This window comes from Euprymna scolopes, chromosome 16 (assembly GCF_053919585.1).
Source record: "Euprymna scolopes isolate OS-2025 chromosome 16, ASM5391958v1, whole genome shotgun sequence".
Taxonomy (NCBI): Eukaryota; Metazoa; Mollusca; class Cephalopoda; order Sepiida; family Sepiolidae; genus Euprymna; species Euprymna scolopes.
This window is the reverse complement of record NC_136497.1, coordinates 8,602,914-8,617,022: the sequence shown is the minus strand read 5'-3', so window position 1 is coordinate 8,617,022 and position 14,109 is coordinate 8,602,914. Positions and strand designations below refer to the sequence as shown.

The 14,109-nt window shown below is 32.9% G+C and overlaps 1 protein-coding gene across 5 annotated transcripts in view; it reads right to left on the bottom strand.

Annotated features, from left to right (window-relative positions):
• Positions 1–324: 324 nt before the first annotated feature.
• Positions 325–14,109, bottom strand: part of LOC145295835 (filamin-C-like) — a 300,005-nt gene continuing 286,220 nt past the window's right edge. For all 5 annotated transcript variants that reach the window (XM_080141544.1, XM_080141545.1, XM_080141543.1 and 2 more), the window contains 4 exons: positions 12,509–12,685; positions 7,543–7,692; positions 4,197–4,364; positions 325–939 (listed from right to left, as the gene is read on the bottom strand). In XM_080141544.1, the coding sequence (XP_079997670.1) occupies positions 692–939; positions 4,197–4,364; positions 7,543–7,692; positions 12,509–12,685 (743 nt within the window). In that variant the 3' untranslated portion in view covers positions 325–691. The remainder of the gene's footprint in view (positions 940–4,196; positions 4,365–7,542; positions 7,693–12,508; positions 12,686–14,109) is intronic.

Below are 14,109 nucleotides of genomic sequence, written 5' to 3'. Positions count from 1 at the left end.
CTTCAAAGAATGGGTTAATAGCAACAAATAGTGTATTTGATCGTTAGTTACAATTGTTTCAAGACTAATCGAACAAATCTAAACATTATGCCGTTTGATAATGTTTACAATAACAACCATTCTTCAGACTTATTAAATAAAAAACACTTAAACAATAAAACCTTATGAGTGCCCTTTCCCTTATTAGGGAAAGAAAACAAGCGAAAGTATTTCACCTATATCGTATCATTGCAAATCATGTCATTTTTCTTTATATCATATATATATATATATATATATATATATATATATATATATATATGTAAAAAAACAAAAAGACATAAGTAAATTTACATACTTCACAGGTTTATTATAATGAAATTGTTCACGAAAGTATATAATGATTTTTTGACGCATAGCAAAGATAGCCTTCTTTTATTCAGACATATATGCTGAGGAATCCACATATATTCTCTTGGTTTTTTATTTCTTTGTTTTACAAACTATGAAAGATTTTAAACTTATAGATTTTCAAAGAAATGCAGCCTTCTTTATTCAAAAATATATTGACTAATCTATACAGTCAATCCATATATATTCTCATTGCTTTTTTATTTTTTAATTTACCTTTCACGAATATTCCGAAACATATATGATAAGCTGCAGACAAATGTGATGATGGCGAAATTTCAAAGGGAGAAGTACACGCTGTTTATATATCTTCCGACCATTGATCGAGTGAGTTCGTTCTCGGACGTTCAGCCGGTTCATTCCTTTTTTGTTGGTGTACGATCAGTTCTTCTTGTGCGTCGAATATGTGGACATCGAATGGGCTTCGTGGCACATGTTTTCCCGACCACGTCACGTTAATCACGTAATGGCCACACTCTAGCGGGTCATAGCGGCATACGATGTTTCGGTCGTTGAATGTCTCACGTTTCATATCGACTTTAAATGCCCCTAAAATAACAAAATATACAAACAGTTGTTAGTTTTTTTTTTATAAGGCGGCTGGATTTCTCTGTTATATATGTGATAAAATTCAAAGACTGAGAGCATAGACACTTAAATTCGATGCAATGCGGCAGCCTTATCCTGGATCATAACAAAGAAGAATATATACATACATACATACATATATATATATATATATATATATATATATATATATATATGTGTACATATAACAATGATTCTAAAATAAACAATAATTTGTATATATATATATATATATATATATATTTAAATATATTAGCAAAAATAGCCGTCGTTGAATGGGTTTGAAAACAGCCTACAGAAAATGGACTCTGATTTATGAAAGTATGATAGGTTATGAAAAGAAAGCGTTGTAACGATATACCTTCGAATTTGGGGGTATCAAAACCAAATCAAAAATATGATGAAAGTAAACATAAAATAGATAAACCCGATAATTTATTATACCATACCTGTTCACACTTAAACTCTTATCAAAATATTCTGTGGGTCTATATTATAAAACCTTGTCAAACTTTGTGACATATTTCCATTCTATGGAGTTCAGGCGCGAACGAACAGCCAATAATTTTATTGTACCATATTTCCTCAAACTGAAACATAATTATCAAAGATAGATATGACAAGTCTTTATTAAAGTTTGTGCCTATTTCCATTCCATGGAGGCCAGGCGCGAAGCAGACCCCACCATTTTATTATACCATCCCTATTTAAGTTAAAACATATTAGCAAATAATTCTTATGTACAGTTATATCAAAAACACTTGTAAACGTGTTTTTTTATTTTTTAATTTTTTTATTTCCATACTTTGTGGACCAGGCGCGAACATATACCCCAAAATTTTAATGAACCACTGTTCTGCCAGATCAAATATACCTATTCCTGTGTCTTATATGCAATCAGTTTTTTTTAAAATAGTCAAAAATATAGGAGCCTATTCGTGACCAGACACACACACACGCACACACACACATACAGCTTTATATTATGTATATATATATATATATATATATATATATATATATATATATATATATATATATATATATATATATATAATACAAATGACTTTACCAAATTGGCCAATCAGGGCGAATTAAATTTTGACACTGCGAAGGTTGATTGGCTGAATAAACTCTCAGACTTCCTCAGCCGCTATTTTCTAATAAGATGATGTGCCGAAGCGAGTTGAATTGTATTGTTGTGAGGAGTTGAGTCTGAATGCCCCTCCACATACGCTTCATCCCCATGCTCACTAACTATTTCCCTGGAGACTTTGTTTTGTTTGCTGTTTTTCCTCCTATTGTCTTTTTTATATTTTCTTCTTTTACCTACATACGACTGGTTAACGAGGAATAACAGAAATCCCCCACTAAAACCCGTCATTGTATAGGGGACCAGGGACTCGCTAGTGAACTTTCTTCGACGTTTTCACGTGCTATATATAGTTGGCGTGTAGCAAGGATTTACCCGTAATTGTGAACGATCATGACCTTTGCTTACATTTGATGACCGTCACTGTCATGCAAATTTTGGTCTTGCTACATTTCTTCTAGAAGATCACGAATTTTCTCCAGCTTTGATGAACGTTATGCAGATTTCAGACCATATTACATCTTATGCAGTACACCAGTTTTATTCTGTCATATTTGGCGTCAGTTACACAACATTTTTCCTTTTGAAATTGTGTCAATCCAAAGTGGCAGGTGAGTAAATTTTCTCCTTTGTCTTTGTCTAAATCGATTGTCAGATGTGTTTCTAATTGCTTCTTCCCTTTTTCCTAGCATTTGGTATACACCACGTGACGTGTTTTTCCTTCTTTTCGCAAAGATAGTTTACTTCACCGCCAAAATATTAATATTGTTTATCAATTTAAATGCCAGTGCGATGCTGGTTTTGTCGGGCGCCAGTGCTATGCTGGTTATGTTGCATTTTCTAACACGTATAAACCAGCAGGTTCAAACTAAATTAGGCAGGCGAGGGGGATCTAATAGTCTCTCTCCTTCTGTAATCTTGGACTCTGCGATTGGCCAGCATTTGGTTGACAATCTGCGCTGTGCCGATAAATATAAAATGAAGTCATTCGAGATATTACATAAAACAGACTCGAAAAATCATTTAAAGATTCTGGAGTCTGTATCTGTTGCGGGTCGAAAACCTTCTTTATACCGACAAAAGGAGACAACAAAAGCTTTATTTCTCTTTGGGAAACATTCGCCCTTCAACCCCCTAGAGATGTTAATGGGACTAGTCCTCTTTCAAGGGATAGCAGTGGCATAAAGTTTGATAAGCATGATAATGATTCTGATTGACATGTTGGTAGCAGCGATATGTATGTAAGAATACAAGTGAAAGGATTTGGAAGTAAGACACGCCTTAATATTTTTAGACGTAAAATTATTAGTTATATAATGTTAAAATCTTTTTTACTTCTTTTTTCAAAGGAAAGCCGAATTACTAAGACTACCATTAACCCCTATCTTCCAAACTAAATATAAACCCATAAAGAGAGGGGCTGCTTCTAATATCGTACAAGATTAAAGTTGTATTTGTTTGAAAATTGGCCATTCTTTGGGTCTGCCAGATATGTTAATCTATACATATCTCAATAAAGATTTCTTAATGTTTACCTTTTCTTCTTTTGTAAAGTACTATTCTGCTATATTAAGGAAAAATAAATATGAATAAATGAACGTTTACATGTAGTTTTTTTTTTTTTTCATTTATGGGGATTGCTCCAAACTAGACATGGCGCCACATAACATAACGATTTAAAAATACTACCGTACTTAGCGGTAATTCCGCCATGTCCTGGGTAATTACGCTAACTAGCTAAAAGTGCTCTTTTGGAAACTACACATATAAAGAATACCTTTCTTTTAGCTGGCACAATGACCCCCGGATTTGACGCAATTACTCCAAAATACGGTATTTTGAATTATAAAAATAGCTAACGATGAACATGTGCTTGGAATATTGCGACTCAGAAAATAGCATTTGTACGCCCCTCCTTGTCATAAATATCGTTCATGGAGTGTGAGGACTAAAAGACGAACTAAGAACAGCGGGAGTTATGAATATAAACCCAATATCAACTTTTTACTGTTCTTTACGATATTCTTGCTGTAATTCTTCTTTAACAATGGCCGATATATTGTGTATGTTATTATTCTAGATTCGTGTAAAATAAGCACTTCAAAAAATTAAATAGTTGTCTTACGTTTCGGCCCTCTTATCTTGACGGCGAGTTGACCGGCTCCGGACCCTTGTGTTTCCACCAGGAAAGTACTTTCAAACGAGTGTATTAGACCATCTTCAATACCCGGGCCCCTTACTCTGACCTGGCTCGCATCCGGCGGATCCCCGACACGCAAAACAAATGGACTACCTGGATGAACCATAGGAAATGAGAGATAAATATTAACAGAAAGAAAAATTTCACACATAAGCAAAATACGAATGAAATTAAAAAAAAAATGAAAACTAACAATGCACATCTTAAAATCCACAAAACTATCACAGCAGCGCAAATGTGTGTGTGCGTGTGTGTGTGCGTGTCTGACGAATCATGATCGAAAACATGGACTATTGAATCGGCTCTGGTGAAGGATAGGCCTATCAGGTCTATTGTTATTCAACTACACAAATAAGTTTTTGAGAATGAAGAAAGTGTGGCGTACTGGTTCTGGGCGCGTACATTTAATACAGTCGAAATGTTCGAAGTCTGTCTTTTTAGTCAATTATTTTTACTAAAGCCATTTAAAACGGTATTGATTTGTATGTCCTTGCGTTTCATTGCCTTGTCTTGGGCATTCTCAATGTCTCTCCTAGCTTTATTTAGCCTGGTCAAGAACTTAATAAAAAATATAAATGATTCAAAGATGTTTTATTTAAACACAATCCGCGACCCTTCTCTGCTTCATGTCTTCTAGACGATGCTTAAAGTATCCCTTTAAAATGTAGCTAACATTTGTTAGTACTAGGTGTAACAGTGATAAATAGGACTCAAAATACATAAGTATTGTGATGGGCCGTCTTTCGTACTTAACAAATTAAAAAGGACTCATATACGAAATATCACACACTCACACATATATATATCTATATATCTATATATATGTAAGTATGTATATATATATGTATATATATATATATGTATACATGTATATATAGAGAGATAGATAGATAGATAGATAGATTTATGTTTAAAATCGCTCTATATTATGTACAATATGATGACTAACGTAGGCTTTTGTATTGACCGCTGAAAACATTGCTATCTTATTTGTTTGGAGTAAGACTACGTTGTTTTCCTAAAACTCGAGTGATATTTTCTATTACAGTTTGCTATGTAGGAAAAACATATATACTAAATAGTCTGATTTTGACCAAAGTATACATCTTAATACAGCCTAACATAACACGTGTTAATTGGGCAAGTACTAAATTGTATTTTATCACCAATTCGGTTTCCTAATTCGGTTGTATTGAGCGTTTTAGTGGTCAGGATCACTATATAAATATTAATATTTATATTCTCTTTACGTTTAATGAAGTTTTTGGCTCATAAACTTAATTTTTACTTCTTGGTTTTAATTTAGACATATTATTAACATGACATACAGATCATTATTACAGCAAAACTTCTTTATATTTGTGTATGCAGATCTTTTAAACAAAAGACAGATAAACATTGTCGAGATTTTACGCGTATCAATCAACGTGTTTATATTTGGTCTCTCCAAGTGAATCTCGCAGTCAAAAATATTTTTCCAAAATTATTTTAAAAATAAGAACAATTCTTGGTCAGCTGTGAATACGCCTCTAGTATCTGCTCTGGATGTTCCTAAACTTTCACGATTACAATTCTTGCTCGCGTTCGATTTTCCTGGTTATATTTATGCAACAATAACTTAACCTTGTGACTTGCGCGAACCACAGGATAGCTGGTACCAAAAGATCATTTCCTTTTAAACCTGTACAAAGATTTTCTCAACCATACCTGAACATTAATTATATTTACACTACTCGACCTAACATTCTCAGCTTACTTAAATAAGAAAAAATACACAAAGAGTGCTTGCCAAAGTTGCCGCAAGCAATGTGCCCCGTGTACCGTGCTATAAAGCTTTCACACATTTCCAATATCGATACAATACTATTATCCCCTATGCATAGGATATTGTTGGCACAATCCGACTGGTGCGTCAGGTAATAGTTTATCTCTATTAGTCGAACCTATAATTTTATTGCTACACATTATTTACCAAGCTTCAGACTGTGTTCCATCGATGCAAGTTGTGTCCCTATGAAAGTTATGTTACAAATACTTTAATGTTCACAAGGCGTAACAGATTAAGTCATAGCCACAATTTGCTTGTATATGACACTATTCTGAAGCATAACAGCATCTGGCGCAAAATAGGACAGGATTGTAGAAAGCATATCTCTTTACTTGACGTAATTTTGTGTGTGTACCGTGCGACTTAATGCAAGTTCAGTTTTATAAAAGCCTATGATTCGTCAAAGTATCAAACTTTTGAGACCGTGGGTAAAGAGTTTAGCTGTAATTAAAGATTTGCACACGATGACGGTTTGCAGAGTTGCACTCCCGCAGAGGATTGGGGATTCCCCTGGCGCAGTGGATTTACAAATTGATAATTGATTGAGAGAGTACCCTTACCAAACCCGATACCTTTGTATAAAAATGGAGGTGGGGTGCCAAAAGGGCCAGATTAAGCTAGACCTAGGGATAAAGTAACTAACTAATAGATATCACCCCCTGACCGTCTGTTGCCACCACCGCTAACCCGAGAGAATAAGCTGAACGCGTGTTTCATGTAATGAAAACGGACTGATAATTGTACATATATAAAACGCCTGTAATTTTCGTGAATGAACTTTTTAGTAGACTATACCCCCTCCCCGAGTCTGTTTTCTTTTTGATTTGCATGACAAGCTAATTGATTTTCAGCGAAAATCTAAACGAAGTCTTCAACGCTGAGAATTTTGTTAAGCGCTCCCGGAGAAGACGATCATCGGCCATTGCAATTTTAACAGGGCCAAAGTCCCTAACCTCCCAATATTTCATACTGCCTTGATTGTATCACTTCAAAATCACGTAATGCATTAATTACAGGACATTTCCTGATCGAAACAACTAAATATTCACCCTCCGTTAAACTACTACCCTGCCCCCTCTATTTGATAAAATCAAAAATAAAACCCTTAACCTGTTAAGCCATGCACAAACGATCAATCACTGGTCTGTTAAACTAATGCTTTCAGGGTATGTTAGAAGACAAAATAACCAGAGATAAGCCAAGGAGAAGGCGGGGGGAAATATTTTTGGTTGGCCATTTCTGAACAGGTGGGCTTCTATCAAACAACTTTCCCTGGATCGGAAGGACTGGCGAAACATACGTCACATGGATTAAGAAGTGCTCTTTTATAAGTTGCTAATACAGATTAAAATAAAACATTTAATGAACATACGAAAAAGAAAACACAATAGTTTAACACCTTTGATGACATGTAATTCAACTAAGATGTTATATTTAAGTTACCTGGAACACTTTCGTAATCGTAGTAAATGCTGAGGCTGAAACGTCCTGCTTCCGTTGGATAAACAGACACTATTGATTCACCGTCTTTGTTTTCGATTGTATCGCAGCGGAAGGTTGAGTTGGCTTTCTGGCAAGTGGCTGTTACGTCACCTAAAGTAGTAAACGCAAGTATTAAATCCAATCAAAGAAAATACTGTCCAAACAAATGCACATGATTATTAATGTATACTTGTTTAGAAGTAGAATTACCACTTTAAAAATACTTTCACTGAGCACAATGGATGTAAAATTTTCGAAATATAATAGAATGTGCAGGTTGATGAGCTCTGTTGAAAATTGTTATGTCTTTGTTTAAAAGTTCAACATCATATAATAATCTCATAAAAATCACAAACACACCCACCCACATATATATGTATGTATATGCATATGTATATATATATGTGTGTTCGTGTGTGTGTGCGTGTGTGTGTGTGTGTGTGTGTGTGTGTGTGTGTGTGTGTGTGAATTATTTGCGGAGGTACAAAACTTATTATAGCTATTTAAAAAAAATAAGTTTTTTTTATCCATGGTACAAAGAAGGGCGGAGGGAAAACATTCGATGGGGGTCGAAAATAAAAGTTAGTTAAATAAGAGGGTAGAGTCGGCCGACCAGATTTCGACCTCACTTTTCAAAGTCGAATCGAGTTTTTTTTTTGTATAGGGAAACGAATTTAAACGAGGGGAACAACTAAAATAAAATTATCGGAAAAGAGAAAGAAAATGGACAACGACGAAAATAAATCGATCGTTATGATTATTGTAAAATGGGGAGAAACGGCCTTAGAGACTAATCACGTCCAAATCTAACGTTTTCTGAGAGTTTGAACTTGCTTAGTCTCTATCCCACTTTTTTTCTTTTTACCGATAATGTTATGTTATTTTAGTCGTTCACCTCGTTTAAATTCGTTTCCCTATACAATGATATTCATTGAATAAAATGAAGTGTTTTATACAAGACTTCTATAGTACAAGAAGTATTGTATCGACTTATTTTTACATGCCATTAAATGAACATCTGGTAGATATCATAATAGTGTGTTCGTTGTATCATACAACAACAAAGGTCAATAGAAAATCTTAGTAATTGAAACCAAATAGTTTCAGAGATTAGTTGAAGGGATTAAGAGACTGACTAAAGTTATGTATGTAAATGCATATATATATATATATATATATATATATATATATATATATATATATATATATTCAGATTAAAAGTGAAATTGTCGAGTAAACATAGTTTAACCGGTACACCGGCACGTACATACCTCGCGCATATTGTGTACTATGTAAAAATTTAAAATATATTTTTATTCATGAAAATAAAGACATTACTTTTTGTTCAATTATCGAATTTTACTCGAGCATTTCACTTTCGTATCGATCATACAGAATTGTAATCAAACTTGATACAAATGTAGATAATGTAATTATATAGTTCACGCTATTTCGCGCTATTTTTCGGAAAGACAAAACGATAAAAACATCATCGAAATCAACCTGGCACGTTAAACACCTTTAACTGTTTAATTATTCTAACAACATATAATTATTATTTATTACTGTGTGTAACCAACAGTTTATATTAAATTCCACCAACTTGAGCAGGAAACATATTTATTTTCTAATAAAGTGGCATTATGTATGGCAACTTTGTACAAATATAATGTAATATTTAATGTTTGACAACTGTTTTTAATTATGTTATAACTGAAAATATAGTTTTATCAAATTTCTCAAGATGAAATCTGTAATATTTATTTAGAATTGTAATTTCATAAAGGATAATACCTGTACAATTCTATGACTGATACCAGATCCACACTTTCATATGTATATGAACTGATTTGAAATGTTATAGATAACCTATTGTCAGGTTAAAATGACGAATTTATAGATTTTAGACTATGCCGAGTGAAATAAATATTGTTAAAATTTTGGCAAAAACAAGTAGTTTCGAAAATATAATGGCATGCATTATGCACTGTAAGTAATTGTTGTAAACATGCACGATAAACAAATCTACTTCTCTACGCCCAATACTGCCACCCACAATTTTTTTTTCGTTTATAGTCTTTGCGGATGGGTATTCTAACCATGAATATCAAGGTAAAATTCGAGGCTAATACTTTGTCGATCCCCGCCTCATGCAACGGGGTGTATATTCCGAAAGCTTTTCTTTCCATGGCGAAGGTGACGGTATCTGTACCATCCGATACTCTTTACATGAATAAGTTGAGGGTGTCTATTCCGAAAGCCTTTCTTAACATTAGGACGTTGGGGGTTGGCCACCAACAAAAAAAACGTTGTTTAATTTTTTCTACGAGGGAGTGCATGATTTAATCGGGCAATGCAAGTTATAAACTCCTGCTAGTGTATATATATATATATATATATATATATATATATATATATATACATATATATATATATACATATATATGTGTGTGTGTGTTTGTGTGTGTATGTGTGTGCGTTTGCGTTTCTGCGTGTATTTGTATTACAAATGTACATATTTGATATGTTAACGCAACTTTGCATGTTCTGTTTGTTTCTACGTGTGCATATACATGTATATATATACATGTATTTATATACATGTGTGTATATACATGTGTTTATATAACCGCGTTGATTCTCATGAAATATTCAAGCCAAAGTGTTAAAATGGCGAAAATAAAAGGATTCAAATTTCATGTTTGTGTTTTCAGCCTGATTGCCTTTAAACTCGTATGTTCCATTTATAGTAAGGGAATAACCTATTTCTTTTTTTAAACTCAAATAAAATCCAACAATATCAAGCCTTACGTTATGTACCCGAGTGTTTTTTACTAGTTTTGAGACAAATACGGCTAAGTGTCAAAACGACCAAAAAATTGTTTGAACACTGTAACTTCTCTCGACATGCTATGCAAAGGTAAACTTTTTAATACGTGTGCTAGCAATGCATTCGTTTTGAATTTTAATGTCACGTGTTAATTTATTGTGTTTCTGAATCTCACTTGCCCACAAGAAAGTTCTTGCGGTTTTTAACTTTTAAATTTGGTTCAACATATCTCGACTCAAACCAAACTTTGTTGGGCGAAATTAGAACCATTAAGATCAATACATATTTGTCAACGCAAGGCAATTGTATTTATGTTAGTAACATAAGAAGTCTTGCTTTCTCCCCCGATGAAGTCGCTGAAAGCGTTTTTTGACATTGCTTAGGTTTTTGAAGCATTTCACATGATGTTTGTAAATATGGTAGTCGGAAAGTGAGATGTCTGGAGAGTCCAGCGTACGAGGCAGAATTTCGTAGCCCAACTCTTTAAACCTCTGGAGGGTCGGTTCACTAACGTGCGATCGGACATTGTCGTGAGGAAGATTTGGCTTTTATTGTGGACTAATGCTGTATGTTGTCGAAGTTTCTGATGCATCTAATCCATTTGTTGATAATACTTTTCTGCCTTAATTGTTTCGCCTGCATCAAATAACATCTTTAATGGATGAGAGCGCTCGCATCCCACCATGCAGTCAGCATAACCTTCTTCTAGTGCAACTCTGGCTTCGGGAAGCGTCTTGGACCATCGTCGACATCTAACCACTGAGCTGGGCGTAAAGAACCCAATTTTCACCGCAAATCACAACCTGGTCGGGAAAGAAGTCGTTCTTATTGCCTGAAAGAAGGAAATATTACACTTCATAAGCGCATTTAATGCGGTTGTCATTTAATTTGTGAGGCACTCATTTATAATATTTTTGTTATTCCAATTTCTCTCAAATAATTGGTAATCGTCGTATACGCTGCGTTCAATTTAGATTATAGTCTCTTAATTGACCGTTTTCAACATCCTATGACTGACCACTATTGTTACCATCTTCAAGCGTTCTGTCACCAATACCAAGTGTTTAAAACAAGCATTCTGCTGTGCGTTTAGTGGTGGTTCCTGGATCAAAAGCTTCGTAGATATCGCGAGTAGTTTCAGCAGCATTTCGGCCTAGCGTGAATTAAACCAATACAATTGTGCGATTTTGCTTTTTTTCGATATTGTATTCAACGTTCTGACAAAATCATTTAATTATTTTGAAACGATTATAATTTAAACTATTAGATAAAGCGATAATCACTCTTTTAAATGATATATAACGTACACGTATTATAACGAACACTTATTTTAAAATAAATTATTTAGAATAAAATCTAAAAATTCCGCAAGAACTTTCTTTTCAACCTTATATCATGTATTAATATCATACAATTCGACCTGGGTTGCTTAGTATACTACATAAATTTGATAATTATTATTAATGGGCTTTAACGCCTTCGCTCTCTATACTTTTGCACAGCGCCGTTCGATACACATCAATTTGTAACAATGTTTAAAGAATAATGTCATTATCTCTGTAATGTCAGTCACTATTCACTAACTCTAAAGATAACCTAGCAATATAACAAGTAGACAAATAGTGAATATAAATAATGTTATATATTTATATGTGCATGCGTGCATGACAATATGTACGTTTGAGTATATATATATATATATATATATATATATATATATATATATATATATATATATAATTATATATATATATAGTATGCGCGAATTCGCGCATAAGCCTGAGGAGTCCTAGAGTGGATGAAACGCCGAATATTCAATGTAGCTTAATCGCCATATATATATATTATAAATTACTAACTAGCTCTACTTACGCATTGAGCATTTTGAAGTAAATACTTAAAGTTTACGCATAAATCTATACTTTCGTATATTAATTTTATGTGAGTAAATTAAGTAGTTATATATATATATATATATATATATATATATATATATATATGTATAGAGAGAGAGAGACTGGGATAGAGAGATAGAGAGATAGTGTGGAAAAGAGAGAAAGAGAGAGCAAGATAGGGAAATAAAGATTGTATAGTTACCAGGGCCAGAGTTCCGTGTGTCTACAATTATCTTGGTCTCTTTTCCAACAAAACTTCCCCGGAAACCGTCTTCCAAAACTCGAACTTTTGACACATCGCCTCTCAGTGTGACGTTTATTTTTAAAGGCATATTCGGAATAGTAACTCCGGACCAACTCACATAAGCTAAATAACTGCCTGAAACATAAAACAATTATAACTGAATCAATGCTGTACATTTCAGTTATTTATGAAAGTAAGACTTGCACACGTGCTTTCGTTTTGACTTTTTCACAGTTGGCGTTTTCTTAATTACATTTAAGTTTAGGGCTGTCAAATGTCTTACTAAATGAATATAAACATTTGCGCATGAAAGATTAGTATCAAATGCTAAACTATTACAGTATAGTTAGATTTAACTAACACAAAATCTTGGAAAAAATTCTTAATACATTTTAGGCTTTTAGAGGCATTCATGGAAACATCTCTGTCGACAGAATGAATTCATATAGTCTGTAGACATGATCGGGCGTATATTTTAACTTTTCCTCGGCCCCACACAATTTGTACATATAGTTTACTAAATTGTAATTATTCATAATTCGATTTGTATATTCTTTTCTGTTAATAAAAACAATTACACCCATATACCCGTACCGGTTGCCCTTTACGTGTTAGTTGTATTTTTAATCATTTTGTAATCTGTGTCCGACGATAACTTCCTGATGTGTTTGTTTGGCAAAAAGGGTTCCCTGGCGATATTCCGTTCATTATATTTAAAGTTGTATGTGTATTCTTAAATTCTTGCGTAATAAGTGGATTTATCGGTCGCTTTTCAAGTTACTAAAGCAGTTGGTAATTTATCAAACATATAAGTTTATTTTCTTTTCAATAAGTAAGTGCAAAAAATTTTTTTAAATAAAAATGTGTAAAAATACAAACTCAAATGCGAAATACAATGAACAATAAGAAAAAAGGACAAAAAATAGTTTTTCTCTAGTCGTGAAATCACAGTATATATATATATATATATATATATATATATATATATATATATATATATATATATATATATATATATAATTTCTGACGAGGACGATTTCAATGACTTAAAAACATTATTACAATGATCCAAACATAATTCTCAATGAAAAACTAAGACAAGGAATAATAAAATAATGTTAAAAAATACACATTGTTTGTGACTACTCCCTTATTTAAATATATATATATATATATATATATATATATATAAGTATATATATATATATATATATATACTAGCAAAAATACCCGTCGTTTAATGGGCTCGCAAACAGCCTACAGTAAATGGACTAGATGTAGATGTTTGCTATAGTTTTTTACCTTATTGAATAATGAATTTTAAAATTCATCATTCAATAAGGTAAAAAGCTATAGCAAACATCTAAATGAGTATTTTACCCATAGTTCCTGATTTCAAAAGGCGAACAATTAAAAGGTAAATTTCTGTACTTATATTTTTATCTATATACCTGTATATCTATGTATATGTATGTATGTGTCTATTTTTTCATATATATGTATGTATGTATTTGTAATGTTGTACTTAAAGCAAACTTATAATTTAAATTCAAATCTAT